The sequence below is a fragment of the Pyricularia oryzae genome, chromosome 2 (genome assembly GCF_000002495.2).
Source record: "Pyricularia oryzae 70-15 chromosome 2, whole genome shotgun sequence".
NCBI classification, from domain to species: domain Eukaryota; kingdom Fungi; phylum Ascomycota; class Sordariomycetes; order Magnaporthales; family Pyriculariaceae; genus Pyricularia; species Pyricularia oryzae.
In genome coordinates, this window is record NC_017850.1 from 3,783,116 (window position 1) to 3,803,167 (window position 20,052).

The following is a 20,052-nucleotide window of genomic DNA, read 5'->3' on the forward strand; positions in this document are numbered from 1 at the left end:
ACACTGGGAGAAGGGAGGATTTGAAGGCGCCGACCGGCTTGACTTTTCCCCGACTAATCCAGGATAAGTGCAAACGTGGTTACATCGAAACCACATTAGCCTCATCAAACCTGATATTATATTGAGTCTTTTTTTCTTTCCTCCTCTGTTTAAGAGGCTTGCTTTTACGTCGGAAAAAATACTCTGCTGGTAAACATTAACCTTTTTTTTTGTTCTCTCTCAAACGAGTGGTCACTTTTATTTTCGCTAGCCTGCTGGGCAGGGAAAAGGTTCTCATGTACAATGATCTAATCGAACACTCCTTTTCATTAACAGGCATGCGTAGGCATACTGTATTAAACAAAAGAGGCTGGAGAAAGAAAGTGCCATATCCATTTACGGTGGATATCGGAGGCGGGGCTTATCCGTACAAGGTTATAATTACTATGTAATATGGTAGACATGGGGGCCCTATCCGTACTGCGCAAGACACCAGGGAGACGGGCTGCTGGTACGTTAAAGACGGGATAGAGTTATATCATCATTCATTTATTTGATTTGGATACAATTGTCTGCTCCTCCGTAATGGCACCATGATTAAATTGATATATACCTTATTACCGCTTGCAAAACAATTTGGAGCAGGTCTGGTCTGGTCCCTGACTGGCCGCACTAGGGATCCCAGCCCGCTGCCCAAACGCCCAACGTTTCGTCGCCAAAGGCGAGGCCAAGAGCTGAGCCAAATTTAGATTTTTTTTGGTCTGTCGACTTTTCTCGATCTCAAATATGCAGTACCTATTGCCGTACTATACCACGTAGATGATTAAAAGTTCTTTCACACCCGCCACGTGCTGTATCACACTAGCAGTGTTCAATTGCTGGAAATTTCACCATCACATCACATTGATAGGACCTTAGCCGGAAGTGATGAGATCGCTTGAAATTCAAAGGGGCAAAGGAATGCAATACCTATCGGTCACAACATAATTACTGCACAGACGCTGAAAAGGGAGTCGCGTGGACAATCAATGTTATTACCGTGGCATCTGCATTTCCCTGTATCCGCAACGCATCTAGGGAAATCCCTATTGCTCACTCCCTTGGTATCGCAATCAAGATGCAGCAACGGGGTGAGGTCAGGCAACGACTCAGCGGACGCGGGAGGGGGGGGAGAAAAAAAAGTGACCTACCGCACGGAATCCGGGAGGGGAATGCACGACGCAAACACGTGGTCGATGACAAGCGACCCATCCCATTGCAACTGGGTACCGCACCTTGCCTTGCTTGCCAAGCTTACCGTTACCGTACTTTGGTGCCGCTACCTGTACTCTGCATTTCTTCTCATGAATCATGTTGAAGGGTTAATTAAATTCTCACTGACAACCAGAAGAAAATCATTGCCACATGGGAAGGAGGCTTGTCAGCAAGTCAGGGAGCCGAGCACAGTTGCGTGCTGAACATCCTCGATCCATGTTGGGCATGCTTGTAATTGTACTATAGTGGTATGGGTAAGAAAAAACCATCCCCTGTACAGTGTCCGCTAGTGTGAGCTTTGTGGGCTTTGCCGACTTTGGTATTAGTTTTGAACTAAAAAAATAATTTAGGTATTTGGTGGTTCCCGCGAACAGTCAAGTTAATAAAGGGCCACGCATACACATGCGGCGACATGGGGAGGGTTTTTTTTTTTTTTTTTTTCGCCTGATACCGTGGTACTTACTGTACATAGTATTTTGTACTCATATCTACACATAGGTACGTATATTGTCTCCGAAAGTGGACTGAAGTACAGTACGGAGACAAGCGTGGCAATTGCAAAGACTATGTACATCCATCAATGCGTTGGTATTTTATCGTCACGACTCACGATCGATCGATCAACTATTACCAGTCATTCTCGACGGATCTTAAAGGGATATAGTAAACTATATGCCGAACTTGGTCAATTGTACCGTAGTACGTGGGTTCATGGCTTAATTAATCTGTTGCAACTTCGTTGTGCCCAAGTTCATCCATTCAACCGGAAGAGCTGAACTGTAAAAGCCCAAAAGAGCGTAGCGTCGGCCAATTTATCACCCTCTTTTTATATTTTATTGCATGTTTTAATGTTTGCGTATCTCATCTGCAATCGAGCATTTGTGCCTCCGGTCGTCCACGTGGCACCCACCTGGATCGATTCTGTTCGCGAGACAGGCAGACCGGACCGTCGGACTAGCCTCCTACATAGTGAAGATTTTCTTTCGCAACGGTCGGGTTGGTGCGCGTATTTTGTCCCCGACTGATGTAATGTAGAGACGATATTGATCGACCGACTTAAACTTGGCTCCCATTTTTTGAACAAACGAGACAGACAGACATTCCATCCACTGTTTTCCACTTCAGCCTCGCCACGTTTTTTTTTTTCTTCCCTTTCTTCCCCACAGCCCCGTTCAACAACCTCTTGTGCGTCACAATTGTATCGCCTTGAACCCCTGTCATATGCCACAAGGATGTACAGTAGTTCTGCTACTATACTCGACTTTGACATGTTTTGGGTTTGATGATAATACGAAGCAAGGTAGATCAACAAGCAATCTGTTTCTGACCTGTACCCGCCAAATTCGCCTCTCAATCAAACCCTGGTTTGTTCGCAGACATTCTAGAAAAACCTGTAACGCGGGATGATCAAATTAGCGATTTGCCGTGGACATCATTCTCCACCGAAGCTTTTCCGTGACCTTCCAGATCACCGCTAACGTAATCACTTGCTTTTGCCTTTGTTCTTCTTTTTTTTCTTTCTTCCTAGGTGGCTTTGCCTCTCCTCGTCTGATGCTCACTCCTTGTCAATCCGACCCGCAAGGAAAATATCCTTGTTTTTTTTTTCTTTTTTTGCTAAAGCTGATTGAAACCTACCATACTGCGTACGCCTCGTGGTCGGTTACCCAGTCGGGCTAATAATCTGCAAGCGCCAAAGAGAAAAAGAAAATGCATGTCGTTGTACAGAGTACAAAGCACTGTACCTCGGTACAGTGTAACAGTCGACAGAAACTAGCAATCAAAGTACACGAGAAGAGGAACCACGTGGCCAACTGTTCTTTTGTTTTGTCAACCGACCGCAGTTCAAATTAGATCGATCACGACGTCGATGCGCGGGCGATGTTGGGTGCCAGTGGAGATTGCTGCCACGCGAGACCCTCGCGGGAGACTGGCAAGTTCAAACCTTGCTTATTTACTTGTGGAGTCAACCATGACTGAAAAAAAAAACAAGTTCGGATTGAGCGAGGAATGGAAAACTTGGGTGAAACGAGGATCCGTCAATGTTACGCTACTTTGTGACTTGACCATGGAGACAGCCGGGAAGGATAATCAATGGCCTGGACCAAACCGCCAGCCCAGTCAGGTAAAAGTAGGTTATGAATGCCCATCATTTATCACGCTCCTACCACGTACGAAGTACTACATACAGTATGTACTATGTATTTGCACATTGGTCTTCACATTTCATTGTTCATGCCGGCCTGTGTTGCTCATGCCTTAATCGTACGCGCCGAGCTAGCCCTTTTGATCTCGCTTGCCCACGTGTGAGGTGTAACGCAGTACAGTACTCGGTAAACACTTACTACGTAGTTAGTATGTTTCTTTTTCGGCCCGGAACTATGGATACTTCTTTTTTTTCGGGCGGCGCCGGGAAACGAAAAAAAACAAAAAAAGGGGGGGGGGGACAGCTTAATTCGGTTTCCTGTTCGATCGCGTGATTTCCAGGGATATATCATTCTTTTTACTCGCCGTGTCTTTCTCCTTCAAAAACAAAAAGGTGACACATTTATTGCACAAATCCCGAAGGCATGGGTGGCCAGGTGGGCTACACTAGATTACATGGTGGCATTACCGCAAAAGTACCGTAGTGTTATGATGTGTATCAATACCCTCACTTCCCACCTTTGCCTGCGCCTCCTCGCTTCATCACCATGCCCATGTACCCGGTACAGCTTCCCGCGTAGTAAAAACAAAATACAATTTGCGGATTCTGCTAGTTTCGGAAAGTATTTGCACACTCCCATTCGGGGTTCTCCGAGGCAGAATGTGTGGTTGCTGCCCAATGACGAATCGTAAAAGAGCGATGCGGACAGCGGGACAAGCAATGTCGAAACCTCCCCCCTATGATGCCGCGCCATTTCCCCGATCCTTCTTTGTTTTGTCGTAGCCAAGCCGACGATTGTTAGGCAAGTGCTGTGGCCTTGGATTGCATAGTATAGTCACATGGCGTCCCCTAAACTGGAGGTGAATCTTTTCGTCTGCCTTGGTTTTGCTCTCCGCCCCCGTTGATCTGGCCGAACTGCTATCCGTTTCGGGTACCGTGGCGTTGTCTTTGCCGAACGATGCACCCAAAAGAGCTGGACCCCCGGGACTTTTTGTATGTTGCATGTACGAAAGTACTACCTACTTACATGGTATGCACTGCTACTTGTTTAGGATTCTTAATATTACTAAATATACATAAGAGCACCTCTGTTTCTTCTTTTGTTTTCTTTTTCATTTCTTCGTTTGCTTGCCATAGCAGTTTGTGCTTGTTTTACCATGCAGTGTAGCACATGTGTAGAAACTAGTTCTAGGTAGTTACCTAGTTATTGTAGCAAGGAGTATACGTATACCTAGGTAGGTATATAACGCAACCGCAACCACACACACACACACACACACACACACACACACACCATTGCCCTGCCGAAACCAGGGTGCATCCGTGTCTCCCGCCGTCATCCCGTGGGCGACCAAAAAAAACGTGCGCAACAAACAGCATAAGCTAACTACCTCTATCTACCTAGATAGTGTTGAACTAGTACTTGCGTTACCCATTCATGTGCTCGATTGATCCTTTCTCATCTAGCGCATGCTAACATACTTTCGCATAGCCCACGTGTGCATCGTGATTGCCTCTTTTTTCTTTTTTTTTTTTCTGAAAATGGAAGCCGAATGAAAACGAATGTGAATGTCATGGAGACCATGACAACGGATGAGATACAATAAAGGGATAGGCTGCGAAGGAAAAGGGAAGATGATGCCAAGAGATTAAGACCCAGACAATCTCTAGTTCTACTAGTTTCCAGGGGTTATGTTGGCAAGTTTCAGGGTCCAACGGAAATCTCCCAGGTTGGACCTCCTCGTCGACGACGTCCACGGACGCCGGCGGGCGACGGTCAGTTCGGGCGCCGAAGCAACCTTGTTTCCGATGCCAAGCCACATGTGCGTCTCTTCAGTATCGTTGGGGTTGCGTCCGGGATGTTCCATGCAGTGGGGTTATTGGGTACATACTTCGTAGTATTGACGCAACTGGAGGGGGGAGGGGATGGATCATCGCCCGGCGAATGCTAGCCAAGCTCGGCATTTAATAAGCTTGAGTCGTTTGATATTGTTGTCTTTTTCTTCTTCTCTTTAATCTTCTCCTACCTACTCCTTGGCGATTGGCATGAATGAGCATGGAAGATCCGAGACATTTCAAACGTGGCAGAAAATGGGGTAAATTACGACTAGGTGGTATAGGTGGTGGGTAACTTGGTTGGGACGGTGGTGTTCGTGTCAAGGACATAGAATCAAGGTTTTTCTCGGCGCGGAAGGGTCACGAACGCGACATGCTTTTCCCGCGCCCCCAACGGTATTCCAAAACCTTGGCGGATATCAAGCTTCAAATTGCGAGGCAGTGCACTGCGAATACTGCGCGGCGTAGGGAGATTACTTTGCACAAGCTGGCCAATGGAGCTGGCGGCTTTGTCGTCATTAATCATTGCATATCTGCACAGCCCATCACAGCAAGGTCAAAATCACATGAGCTAGTTTGGCTGGCTATCTCTCAGTGTCATGCCATGCATGTACTACGGTAGGGTAGGTTGGCGAGGTAGGGACCCAGGGTTAGGTAGGAGGTAGTACCTAGCAGCTAGGTAAGGTATACCAGTGTTAGTACTGTATGTAGGTAGGTACCTAGGTAGGTAGGCAGGTAGGTAAATAAGCTATGAGCTCGGGACTCAAATGCAGGCCGGATTTCTTATCTCATCTAACGTTGCGTACCCCCTGTTCGGCACCCCCCCCCTGTTCGGCACCCTGAAAATCTAACAACGAAATGCCTACTTTTATAAACTGATTTAAATATAAAATTATCAACGGACAAAAATACAATCGTTTTCACGCTTCTCCGGTTCATTAACCTCTTCTTCATCAGCTAAAGGTTCCAAATTTTCTATATCATTTTCCTGCAATCCAATAATGTTCTGTTTGTTAACTAAAAGCTCGTTTGGATCCGGAACTGTTAATAACAATGGTGCTAACAGGGGATATAGGGGTAAACCCTAGGTGCGGCGTGGTAAATAACCAGTGCTAAAAGCGCTGAATAATAGGTAGAAATGCACTATAATTTTGGTACTGATAAATAATTGGTTGGGGGAGATTTTGCTTTATTTCCCTTACATACTCTCCGACATCGAAGTGGGGGTCCGCACGCCAGAAAAGGTTCCGGTGCCGCGAATGAATTTCCGAAAAACTAATTTGTATGGGTTTTTGAAAAAACACCCTCATTTGCATACAAACCATCTCTGGGTTTGCATTTAAACGTTGACTTGGTGAAATTTTCAACCCGGTACAGGGTAGCTGACTCGCAGGTGCAGGGTGGGTATTAAACCCGGTACAGGGTAGCTAACCCCACTCGCTGACCTTTAAATTGCATTCCTGCATTAACAAAGTAACGGAATTCCACCATTCCCCACTCCACTTCGGCACTAAATAAAATTGGCTATATACAAATAAAAGTGGGCTTATTACATGCAAAATAATGCATATAATTAACACCCCCTCTCTTTTGCTACTTAATCCAAAAATAAAGTCGGAAAAGAAAAGTACGTAAAATAAAACCCCCAAAACAAAAAAAAAAACAAAAGAAATTCCCCCTTGTGTCCCAACCCAACTCGAACCCCCGGTGCGAACCCCCTGGATGAATAAGCCCTTTGTACCAAACCCCCGATTGACTGAACCCCCGAATTGAAAAAGACCCCCAGAATTGTAACAACCCCCGGATTCGAACCCACGACCTACAGATTATAACCAACGGAACTTACTACTAAGCCAGGTAGCTAATCTGGCTGTTCGTTGTTGTGGATCCCAGAAAAGTTTAATATATAGGGTAGATTAAAAATCGCTAGGTCGCCCAAAACGCGAGCTAATTAAATTCGGATTCGACTTCGGGTATAAGGTCGGTATAAGTTGCTTAATAATCAACCTGAGCAGGGTAGGTTTGGGTAGATCGGTTGGTGTCGGGCTAACAAAAATCCAATAATTGCAAACAAAGGAGAAAAATGGTGGTAGTTAGCTAACGAACTAACTAGGTGCCCTACAATTCAATAGGTAAAAACTAAGTTTACAGGGGTTTTAACCCTATAAGCTCTAAAAAAACCTTGTGAATTGGAAGCGTTAGGGGCTTTGTAAGGCCGTCAGCGGGCATTTGTTTGGATTCCAGGTATTTTAGGGTCACTAATCCTTCTGTAACTAACTCCCTTACGTAGTGAAATTTTAATAACGTATGTTTAGTACGTTGGTGGTGCGTAGGGTTATGTGCGTTAGCTATAGAGCCTGTATTATCTCCAAATATTGCAATAGGGCCTTTTACAGGTAGTCCAATCTCTGTAAATAGGCTTTTAAGCCACTGTGCTTCACGCAGGGCTTCCGCTAAGGCGTCGGTTTCGGCTTCTGGGGTGCTTAGAGCTATAGTACTAGCCTTTTTGCACTTCCACGTTATAGGGCCCCCAGATAGGGTATACAAATATCCGTAAGTGGATTTTGAATCTTCCCTAGCCCCGGCAAAATCGCTGTCACTAAAACCAAGTAATTTTAGGCCTTTAAAACCCCCAATCAAAGAGTTAGGTGGTAAATTAGCTTTAATTACCCTATTTCCGTAGCAGATTGCTAGGGATTTAGTACCTGCTAAGTAGCGAAGTAGGTTTTTAGCTGCCGTTAAGTGGATTGTAGTGGCTTTTGTTAAAAAACGAGATAACCATTGAACCGCAAAACCGATGTCCGGGCGCGTTAATAGCATTAAATACATTAGGGTGCCGATAATACGCTGTAACAATTTGATTTCTAGCGCATTTACGGGTTTGCCCCCACTATATTTTAGCACACCCGGCTGTAAGGGAACAGAAATAGGTTTGCAATCAGCTAATCCGAACGTTGCTAATGCTTCCTCTATATACTGACTTTGATGGAGCCAAAGCAGGCGGTTAGGCCTGTCCCTTATAATCTGAACGCCTAAAAAATAGGCTGCAGGGCCCCTGTCTTCCAATGCGTATATTTTGTTAAAACGGGCTTTTAAATCCTGAATATATTGCAATTTAGGACCTATTAGCAGGCAATCGTCAACAAAAGTAACAATGAAATGCTTGGATTTAGCATTATAAAAGACAGCTGGATCAGAGATCAGCGGCTTAAAACCTTCTGTAAAAAGTAGGCTTTTTAGCTTTGTTTGCCATTCTCTTGGGCCCTGTTTCAGACCGTATAGCGCCTTTTCCAACAGTATAACTTGCATTTCCTTTGGATTATAGCCCATTTGCACTAAAATTTTAGCGGTAGTAGGGCTGCAAGATCTAGCCCAATCGCTAAAACCCTCTGGAATTTGCAAATAAATATCTACGTCGGTAAGGTCACTATTTAAAAACGCACCGATAAAATCGATTTGTTCTATTTCCCAATTTTGTGCATTAGCTATAGCCAATAATATACGCCAGGTGGGCGGTATACTAGTGCTAGCAAAAGTCTCGATATAATCTAGGCCTTCGACCTGTAAAAACCCCCTAACAACAAGCCTGGCTTTATACTTTATAGGCTTATTATTTTCATCCTTTTTTAATTTAAACACCGGCCGGGTAGAGATTAGTCTACGGCCTGTATGCATTTTAATTTTAGGGATAAAACGGAAGGTTTTTGCAGTAACGATCTGGTCGAATTCAGACGCTAAAGCTGCTAACCATTTAGCACTTTCAGGGCTTTTTAGGGCCTGTTGGTAGCTATTTGGTTCGCCGTCTTTAGTGGGCTTTTTCTTTGTTTTCTTTTGGGTTTGATAACAAAGATAATGCACGTAATCGATATCCATAGGATCTGGGTTTTCGAACTGCGAATTTAACTCCATATTCTGTATTTTAGGTGCCGAAAACACCGGAACTTCCGTTATTTTAGGTGCTGAATTAGGCACCGCTACCGTTATAAGCTCTGGGGGGCGAACAGTAGACTGTACAGGCCAGGGAGGAACTGTAATTGCGGGAGGTAGGGGATTATTATCCACTGGATCCAAAGTTTTGGCGCTGTAGATTTCGTCTTCAGGTTCAGAATTAGAATCCCCCTCTAAATCTGGATTTTCCCCCTCTGAAATCTGTAGCGTTTCCCCTGGAATAGCCAAATTTTCAGCGGGTATACCCTCTAAAATTTTTACGGTAGAGGTTTTATATACGGCCCGTCTGGCGGGGGCGTAAACCAACGCTGTAGAATTGGATAAATGGGCTAAAAGCCTTACTGTTTCCGTTCGGGGAGCCAATTTGTTGGATTTTTGGCGTTTTTCCAGCGGTATAATAGCCTGGCATACGGTACCAATAACCCGATAATGGCCTAAATTAGGCCTGTGTGGTAATCCAGGTTGAAATTCGGAATAAAATTCCTCGTAGGGTGTTAACTCCCTGTTAGTTACCGCTGTACGGTTAACTAAATCAACCACGGCTGACAGTAAATAACACCATAAATATAGTGGTAGACCTGCCGCTAAAATGGTAGACCTTAGCCTATCCAAAATAACCCTAACGGACCGTTCCGTTAGCCCGTTTTGGCCATGGTTGTAGGGGTTGGAGGTGCTAAAATTAACACCTTTACTTGCAAACTGTCACGGGCAGGCAGGGCGGACAGGTAGGTGCGGGCGATCAGGTAACAGGACAGAGTATATTGGCTATCTAGTCTTCCAGGTACAGGGTAGCAGGTGGTTGTTGACGAAGACGTAGCTCGAGGAGCTACATATCGGAGACTGCAGAGATTTCGCGTAGATATACGCGCGCGAGGCGCTCGGCCCTCGCGCCTTCACGTGACAGGGGTCATGACTAAGCGACAGCCCAGTGGCTGTCCTTCAGGTCTGTGACAGTATTCCCCCCTTCCAGGCCGAGCTCCGTCACGGCCGGGGCCCGGGCTTATGGGGGTATCGACGGTGGAAATTCTTTACCAATTGAGCAGCGTTTTCCAGGTAATCGGCAGGTTCAGTCGTGGGTTCGCTATATCCAGCCCAACGGACGATATATTTCAGCCGGCGGCCTCCTCGGCCGCGGGTTTCCCAAAAGGAGTCGAGGATCTCTTCGACTTCGTATTCTCTCTCACCTTCCACTTCCAAATGGGGTGGCGGTGCAGGTTGTTGGCCCGGCAGGGGCTCAACGTCAGCAGGTTTTAGTCGGTTTATATTGAAAACAGGGTGTACTCTCATAGACGACGGCAGGTCCAAACGGTAGGCGTACGGGCTAATCACTTCAGAAATTCGGAAGGGTCCCAAGTTCTTCCAATCCAGTTTCTTCTGCGGGCGGGCGGTCTGGATGTTCCGTGCGTCTAACCACACATATTGGCCGACGGTAAGCCGGCGGGCCGGGGTACGGTGTCGGTTCGCCTGTTCTTCGTAACGGGCTTGGGCGGCGGTCATTTCGGCGCGGGCTTGTTCCAGAATGGCTTCCATTCGGGCGGCTAGCTTTTCGGCATCCCGCTGGGCGGGCAAAGGCTGGTTCAGGGGTACCGGCTCGAATCCCATGCGGGGATGGAATCCGTAAGTCGCGTAAAACGGGGAGGTTCCGGTGGTCTCGGACTTGTGGGAGTTGGCTGTGAATTCGGCGAGGGGAAGCCAACTTTCCCAATCATCTTGCAGGTAGGCCACATAAGCTCTCAAATATTGTTCCAGGGACGCGTTAAAACGCTCGGTCTGTCCGTCAGTCTCGGGGTGGTGAGCAGTGGATAGCAGGCTGTCGATTTTCAAACGGGTTGTCAGGTGTTTCCAAAACTTCGACACGAATTGGGTGCCTCTATCCGAAACTATCGTCAGGGGCAACCCGTGTAGTTTCCATACGTGGTGTAGGTACAGGTTGGCGGTGTCCTCGGCATTGCAGGTCCCTTTACAAGGGACGAAGTGTCTCATCTTAGTCAGGCGGTCTACGACCACTAGGATGGCGTCGTGGCCGTTGCTTTGCGGCAAATGTGTGATAAAATCCATCGACAGGTGTTGCCATGAGCGTTCAGGAGTGGGCAGGGGTCGCAGGAGGCCCTGGTGGCCTTCGCGGGACGGGTTGATTCGGCGGCAGGTCTGGCATTTCTTTACCCATAATGATACGTAATGTAGCATTCCGGGCCAGTAATATTCTCGGGACAGCAGGTCGTAGGTTTTTGCTTTGCCGGGGTGACCGGCGACGGGGGAGTCGTGGCAGCGGCGCAGGATCTCGGCTTTCAGATTATTCGAATCGGGTACGTACAGTCTATTGCGGTAATACAAATAGCCGGATCGTTCTTCGCATTCGGCCAATTGCAGCTTGGGGTGGCGGTCGGCGCCTGTCCTCAACGCTTCTAGGGCAGATTGCGTTATCGGGTCGGATTCGTATCCGGCGTCTAGTAGCTCTATCAGGTGTCTTGGCAATAGGGGTTTGTTTTGGCGGATTATGGGTTGTAACCGGGTGGGGCGGGCAGGTAAATTGTGTTCTTTCAGTACGACTTGTGTTTGGTGCTTAAGTCGTTCATCCCCCTCCTCAGGCATATCCTCTGACCTCCTGGTTAGTGCGTCGGGTTTCGCTCCTTGTTTCCCGGGTCGGTAGGTGATACGGAAATTAAATCTTGACAGGAATTCGGCCCATCGGGCTTGTCGGCGGTTGAGCATTTTCGTCGTCGTGAAATATTCCAGGTTGCGGTGGTCCGTAATTACTTGGACCGGGGACGACGTCCCTTCGAGTTCCGGGCGCCATTCTTCAAAACAGCGGATAATGGCTAGCAATTCTTTGTCGTAAATCTCGTAATTGCATTCGGTAGCTGTGTGTTTTTTCGAAAAGAACGCGACGGGGCGGAGTATTCCGTCGTCGCCGTATTGTGACAATATTCCCGCAGAAACATAATCGGAAGCGTCGGTCTCCAGGATCACATCCTTTTCCCAATCGAAGTGCGCCAGTACGGGGGCTTCGGTAAACTTTCTCTTCAGCAGTCGGAAGGCGGTTTCGCAGGCGCTATTCCATTCGAATGCGACGTCTTTCTTGGTCAATCTCGTCAAAGGGGCTACGATCTTTGAGAAATCTCGGATAAAGCGCCGGTAAAAGTTGCCAAACCCCAAAAATGCTTGTACGTCAGTAAGCTTTTTGGGTGTTTGCCAGTCCAGGACAGCGGTGATTTTTTCAGGGTCCATTTTTACGCCTTCGACGCCGACCAGCAGGCCCAGGAACTTGGTTTCCGTCACGAAGAATTCGCACTTCGCGGCGTTGGCGTATAGCCCGGCTTTCCTCAGGGCTTCCAGTACGAGTTTCAAATGTTCTTCGTGTTCTGTTCGGGTGCGGCTATAAATTAAAATGTCGTCCAGGTAGGCTGTACAAAATACGTCTAAGTATTCGCGCAGGGAGTCGTTTATATATCTCTGGAACGTCGCGGGGGCTCCCGTTAGCCCGAAAGGCATGACTAGGCTCTCGTATAAGCCGAATCTCGTGCGGAATGCCGTCAGGTATTCTTCCCCCTTTTTAATCCGAATATTGTTAAAAGCGGAAACGATATCGATTTTCGAGAAGAATTTCATGCCGGCCAGGTTGTTCAGGGTTGTTAATAAAAATGGTGCTAACAGGGGATATAGGGGTAAACCCTAGGTGCGGCGTGGTAAATAACCAGTGCTAAAAGCGCTAAATAATAGGTAGAAATGCACTATAATTTTGGTACTGATAAATAATTGGTTGGGGGAGATTTTGCTTTATTTCCCTTACATACTCTCCGACATCGAAGTGGGGGTCCGCACGCCAGAAAAGGTTCCGGTGCCGCGAATGAATTTCCGAAAAACTAATTTGTATGGGTTTTTGAAAAAACACCCTCATTTGCATACAAACCATCTCTGGGTTTGCATTTAAACGTTGACTTGGTGAAATTTTCAACCCGGTACAGGGTAGCTGACTCGCAGGTGCAGGGTGGGTATTAAACCCGGTACAGGGTAGCTAACCCCACTCGCTGACCTTTAAATTGCATTCCTGCATTAACAAAGTAACGGAATTCCACCATTCCCCACTCCACTTCGGCACTAAATAAAATTGGCTATATACAAATAAAAGTGGGCTTATTACATGCAAAATAATGCATATAATTAACACCCCCTCTCTTTTGCTACTTAATCCAAAAATAAAGTCGGAAAAGAAAAGTACGTAAAATAAAACCCCCAAAACAAAAAAAAACAAAAGAAATTCCCCCTTGTGTCCCAACCCAACTCGAACCCCCGGTGCGAACCCCCTGGATGAATAAGCTCTTTGTACCAAACCCCCGATTGACTGAACCCCAGATTGGACGAACCCCCGAATTGAAAAAGACCCCCAGAATTGTAACAACCCCCGGATTCGAACCCACGACCTACAGATTATAACCAACGGAACTTACTACTAAGCCAGGTAGCTAATCTGGCTGTTCGTTGTTGTGGATCCCAGAAAAGTTTAATATATAGGGTAGATTAAAAATCGCTAGGTCGCCCAAAACGCGAGCTAATTAAATTCGGATTCGACTTCGGGTATAAGGTCGGTATAAGTTGTTTAATAATCAACCTGAGCAGGGTAGGTTTGGGTAGATCGGTTGGTGTCGGGCTAACAAAAATCCAATAATTGCAAACAAAGGAGAAAAATGGTGGTAGTTAGCTAACGAACTAACTAGGTGCCCTACAATTCAATAGGTAAAAACTAAGTTTACAGGGGTTTTAACCCTATAAGCTCTAAAAAAACCTTGTGAATTGGAAGCGTTAGGGGCTTTGTAAGGCCGTCAGCGGGCATTTGTTTGGATTCCAGGTATTTTAGGGTCACTAATCCTTCTGTAACTAACTCCCTTACGTAGTGAAATTTTAATAACGTATGTTTAGTACGTTGGTGGTGCGTAGGGTTGTGTGCGTTAGCTATAGAGCCTGTATTATCTCCAAATATTGCAATAGGGCCTTTTACAGGTAGTCCAATCTCTGTAAATAGGCTTTTAAGCCACTGTGCTTCACGCAGGGCTTCCGCTAAGGCGTCGGTTTCGGCTTCTGGGGTGCTTAAAGCTATAGTACTAGCCTTTTTGCACTTCCACGTTATAGGGCCCCCAGATAGGGTATACAAATATCCGTAAGTGGATTTTGAATCTTCCCTAGCCCCGGCAAAATCGCTGTCACTAAAACCAAGTAATTTTAGGCCTTTAAAACCCCCAATCAAAGAGTTAGGTGGTAAATTAGCTTTAATTACCCTATTTCCGTAGCAGATTGCTAGGGATTTAGTACCTGCTAAGTAGCGAAGTAGGTTTTTAGCTGCCGTTAAGTGGATTGTAGTGGCTTTCGTTAAAAAACGAGATAACCATTGAACCGCAAAACCGATGTCCGGGCGCGTTAATAGCATTAAATACATTAGGGTGCCGATAATACGCTGTAACAATTTGATTTCTAGCGCATTTACGGGTTTGCCCCCACTATATTTTAGCACACCCGGCTGTAAGGGAACAGAAATAGGTTTGCAATCAGCTAATCCGAACGTTGCTAATGCTTCCTCTATATACTGACTTTGATGGAGCCAAAGCAGGCGGTTAGGCCTGTCCCTTATAATCTGAACGCCTAAAAAATAGGCTGCAGGGCCCCTGTCTTCCAATGCGTATATTTTGTTAAAACGGGCTTTTAAATCCTGAATATATTGCAATTTAGGACCTATTAGCAGGCAATCGTCAACAAAAGTAACAATGAAATGCTTGGATTTAGCATTATAAAAGACAGCTGGATCAGAGATTAGCGGCTTAAAACCTTCTGTAAAAAGTAGGCTTTTTAGCTTTGTTTGCCATTCTCTTGGGCCCTGTTTCAGACCGTATAGCGCCTTTTCCAACAGTATAACTTGCATTTCCTTTGGATTATAGCCCATTTGCACTAAAATTTTAGCGGTAGTAGGGCTGCAAGATCTAGCCCAATCGCTAAAACCCTCTGGAATTTGCAAATAAATATCTACGTCGGTAAGGTCACTATTTAAAAACGCACCGATAAAATCGATTTGTTCTATTTCCCAATTTTGTGCATTAGCTATAGCCAATAATATACGCCAGGTGGGCGGTATACTAGTGCTAGCAAAAGTCTCGATATAATCTAGGCCTTCGACCTGTAAAAACCCCCTAACAACAAGCCTGGCTTTATACTTTATAGGCTTATTATTTTCATCCTTTTTTAATTTAAACACCGGCCGGGTAGAGATTAGTCTACGGCCTGTATGCATTTTAATTTTAGGGATAAAACGGAAGGTTTTTGCAGTAACGATCTGGTCGAATTCAGACGCTAAAGCTGCTAACCATTTAGCACTTTCAGGGCTTTTTAGGGCCTGTTGGTAGCTATTTGGTTCGCCGTCTTTAGTGGGCTTTTTCTTTGTTTTCTTTTGGGTTTGATAACAAAGATAATGCACGTAATCGATATCCATAGGATCTGGGTTTTCGAACTGCGAATTTAACTCCATATTCTGTATTTTAGGTGCCGAAAACACCGGAACTTCCGTTATTTTAGGTGCTGAATTAGGCACCGCTACCGTTATAAGCTCTGGGGGGCGAACAGTAGACTGTACAGGCCAGGGAGGAACTGTAATTGCGGGAGGTAGGGGATTATTATCCACTGGATCCAAAGTTTTGGCGCTGTAGATTTCGTCTTCAGGTTCAGAATTAGAATCCCCCTCTAAATCTGGATTTTCCCCCTCTGAAATCTGTAGCGTTTCCCCTGGAATAGCCAAATTTTCAGCGGGTATACCCTCTAAAATTTTTACGGTAGAGGTTTTATATACGGCCCGTCTGGCGGGGGCGTAAACCAACGCTGTAGAATTGGATAAATGGGCTAAAAGCCTTACTGTTTCCGTTCGGGGAGCCAATTTGTTGGATTTTTGGCGTTTTTCCAGCGGTATAATAGCCTGGCATACGGTACCAATAACCCGATAATGGCCTAAATTAGGCCTGTGTGGTAATCCAGGTTGAAATTCGGAATAAAATTCCTCGTAGGGTGTTAACTCCCTGTTAGTTACCGCTGTACGGTTAACTAAATCAACCACGGCTGACAGTAAATAACACCATAAATATAGTGGTAGACCTGCCGCTAAAATGGTAGACCTTAGCCTATCCAAAATAACCCTAACGGACCGTTCCGTTAGCCCGTTTTGGCCATGGTTGTAGGGGTTGGAGGTGCTAAAATTAACACCTTTACTTGCAAACCAATCTTGAAGCTCTGTATTTACCTCGTGCCCCCCATCAAAATGAAATTTAGTGGGGTAGCGCCCGTACGTAGCTTTTAAAACCTTAAAAAAGCCTTTAATAGCCACTAAAACCGTAGGTCCGGCTTTATTCCGTAGTGAGATCGACCACCGAAAACGTGATTTTCGATCCACTAATAACAAAAATACGGGTTTTTTATTGTGAGGGTTAGGTTTAAGGGTTACTGTATCACCCTCTATGGAATCGAGGATATTAGGGGGTGTAGGGAGTGCCCCTTTATTTGTACGCCTAACAGAGGTGGCTTTAATGCAAGTAATGCAGGTAATAGCCCTAATTTTGTCGAAATTAGGTAGACCGTCTGCGTTTTTAGCGGTCTTTTTAAGCAATAACAACCCTATATGCCCTAAGCGCCTGTGCCATAACAGGGCTTTTTGGGCCTGGATTTCGTCACAATCGCCTGTAATTCCGTCTCCTTCAGCTGTTACCCAACCATCGGTAGTTCGATTTAGGCTTAAAGGGAGGTAATTTACAGGGGCCTGCACTAATTCCGGTACTAAAGGAGGTTCTAACAACGGATTTCTTGTGTGGGAAACCCCCTCTTTTTCGGTATTAGCCCCTTTTGTATTAGGCTGCTTAAAAGGGTCATCTAGCGGCTTACCGGGCCTACGGGGCCCAATCTCACGTGGATTTTCAGGGGTTTTTGCACTAAATTTCTGCATTACAGGTAAATCTACGGTTATATCCTTATTTTGTTTGGGATTTAACACTTCCGTTACCGTATTTTCTCCCGGTTCCGAATCGGTGTAGATTTTATAGTCGTCTTGGTCTTCAGGGACTATATTATTTAGTTTTACCTCCAACGGGGCTGCGTAGCCCTTTGTAACCCCCTGTAAGGTTAGGCTAGAGGCGGTGCTATATTCACCAATTACACAGGCGTAATTCGAAACCGTAGATGTAGTATTTCGAATAAGGATATCGCACCCTTTTACCTCCAAACAGAACGAATTTTTGGCGGTATTTAGGCGTCCCCACGCCTTGCGATCCCGATCGTACAGGGTATTTTTTAATAATACGCCCCCTGTATTGTAGTGTATTAGCCCACTAACGATATTTATTCCAAACGAGGGGATATATAGCACGTTATTTAACGTAACCTCTCTAAATTCGTCAATTTTGGAGCCATACCGGACCTGTATTTTAACAGTTCCAGTGCCAATAGGCCTAACAGGGCCACCTCCGGTACCGATTTCGACTGTTGAGCCGGGGGTATAATCGGTAAAAAATTGCTTATTTGCAAAGATATGGTGCGTGCTACCTGTATCGTACAGGACCGGGTAGCCTAGCCGTCGGGGCTTAGGGTCCCTATTTACGCCGCTTCCAGGCTTCGTCTTAGCCTTAGAATTAGTTGCTAATACCTGTGGTTTTAGCGTTTTACCGGTATAATCGGGTTCCGAATCCGATTCCGAACATAATTCTATAACCCCGCTAATAGCGGAATTAACCTCCTGTTGCAGTGCCCGGTACGGTAAATTACCGCCCGAATCGCCTGCCTGTTCCAGGGCGTTATACGCTGCGCAAACGCTAACGTCACCTGGAATCGAGCCCGTAAATAACTCGAAATCCATTGAAATCATGGAAGTTCCAGCGTTCGATTCGCTGGAATTGGAGGATTTATTATCTTTTGCAATAGCCGAATCCGAATTAGGGGTTGATTTGCCCTTTTTTCGTGATTTGGAGGTGCCGTCCTGCCCATTATTTTCCTTTTTAGCGTCCTTTTTAGCGCCTTTTTTCCCTGATTTTCGACCTTCAGCCCTGTAATTAGTGGCTTTGGCAGTTGTAGAGCCTGAAATCGAATTTTCGGATATAAGGTCCGCCATAAGGTATTGCAAATTTAATCGATCCGAATTTTGGCCTATAGCCTGCAGGGCCCGTTGGGTACTGCGTTGGCGTTCGGTCCAGGTAGGGAACGTCCCCTCCAGGGCCCGTAGGTATTGATTTCGTACATCGATAGGGCTAATTTGCACGTTGGCATTCGCTAATCTAGCTACCAGGGAATTAAAACGGCTGTTAAATTCTGGTATTGACCCTCTAAATTTCGAAAAATTTAGGGCGTGAAATTCCCGATATAGCGAGTCTCTGCTAATTTCGGGTGCAACGGAATAGCTATCTTCCAGGGTCTTATAGGCCGTTACAGGGCTGGAATGCCATGCAATGGATTCTAAAGGTTCCTTGGTTAGGCTGTCTTTAATAAGCAATAATAGGACTGATTGCTCATGTTCCGGTAGGCTATAGCCAATTTCAGGGTTGGAAATAAATTCCGCAGCTTTTATAGCCCTGAATTGTACTATAAGTGCCTGTTTCCACAGGTCGTAATTGCTAGCCCCTACTAATTTGCAATTTTCGGGGAAGGAAAATACCCGTTTTGATAGTTCTTTACCTATCCCGTCACCTAGAATTAGGTTACCGGGTGGATTAGGTGGTGCGGTAGCGGTATTAGCGCTAAAAATCTGTGGGTTGGCCTCCAGATTACCGCTATTGGGGGTATTAATACCCGCAATACCACTAAAACTAGTGGGTTCACCATTTTTCAGCGTCAACAGAGATGTTAACTGTTGAATTGTGTGCTGAAGTTGATCCAATTGCGTAGTTAACGCTTTTAATTGCAGGTCTTGCGCCTGTAATTTAGCGGTTAGAACTTCATTCGGGCTGGATTCAGGGCCCCTATCCGGTGGAATTGGGCCTGGGAGGCCCGACATAGGGCTGTCTTCCATTGTAGGGTGGCCTGAATTATAGTTAAAAACTAACCTAGTCGCCTAAGGGTAAATACCCCAATCTAGGATTTTCTATAGCCGTTTGCCTTCTAACGGTTACAGGCCTATACTTGCCAAATATAGGGCTTATTGCTATTTTCAATGATCGAATCCACTGAAAATACAGGGTTGGAATCCCTAAATCCACAATTAATGGGTGCCCTGGTATTATTTGTACCGATCCAGGTGCACTAGCGATCGAAAGTTCAATTCGCTAGGTGGGTGCAGGGTAACCTGCAGGGTAATTTGCAGCGTTCGGTTAGTGGATCACTGGGCTATTAGCGGGCGAATACAGGGGTTTTGGCCCTGACTCGTTAGCGCAAACCCTAATTAACGCACTAAAAATTTGAACCAATCGCAATAGCGATGCACAACCCATAAAAACCACACCAAAAATTTTGGGATTTGCAATCGAGCGAGCGCTGCAGTGCCTGAAAATTGGGCCTGAGTCAAACGCTAATATAGCGACCCCTCACTGTAATTACAGGGGGGATAGGTGCTAACGTAGCACCTATAACCAACAATTTGCACAAAAACAGCAATATCTTCGTCAATATACGTGCTGCGGATATGCGACAATAACCAAATTAAAGCCTGAAAACAGGGCTTTCCAATAATGCAAAGTGCGCTTTAGTGCACTAGCTAGAACCTTTCCGGGCTCATAACCTGTTAATAAAAATGGTGCTAACAGGGGATATAGGGGTAAACCCTAGGTGCGGCGTGGTAAATAACCAGTGCTAAAAGCGCTAAATAATAGGTAGAAATGCACTATAATTTTGGTACTGATAAATAATTGGTTGGGGGAGATTTTGCTTTATTTCCCTTACATACT

At 45.7% G+C, this 20,052-nt stretch overlaps 2 protein-coding genes across 2 annotated transcripts; both read right to left on the reverse strand.

Moving 5' to 3' along the window:
- Positions 1-4,113: 4,113 nt before the first annotated feature.
- Positions 4,114-4,881, reverse strand: MGG_15713 (uncharacterized protein; the record flags this gene model as incomplete). The annotated part of the gene is made up of 2 exons (XM_003714414.1): positions 4,114-4,363; positions 4,859-4,881. 2 exons carry the CDS (start codon positions 4,879-4,881, stop codon positions 4,114-4,116), a joined length of 273 nt encoding a protein of 90 aa, XP_003714462.1.
- Positions 4,882-12,832: 7,951 nt separating this feature from the next.
- On the reverse strand, positions 12,833-13,295 carry MGG_15714 (uncharacterized protein; the record flags this gene model as incomplete). The annotated part of the gene is made up of 3 exons (XM_003714415.1): positions 12,833-12,891; positions 12,955-13,023; positions 13,181-13,295. Coding segments are annotated over 3 exons (243 nt in total), but the record flags the coding sequence as incomplete, so codon positions are not given.
- Positions 13,296-20,052: the final 6,757 nt, after the last annotated feature.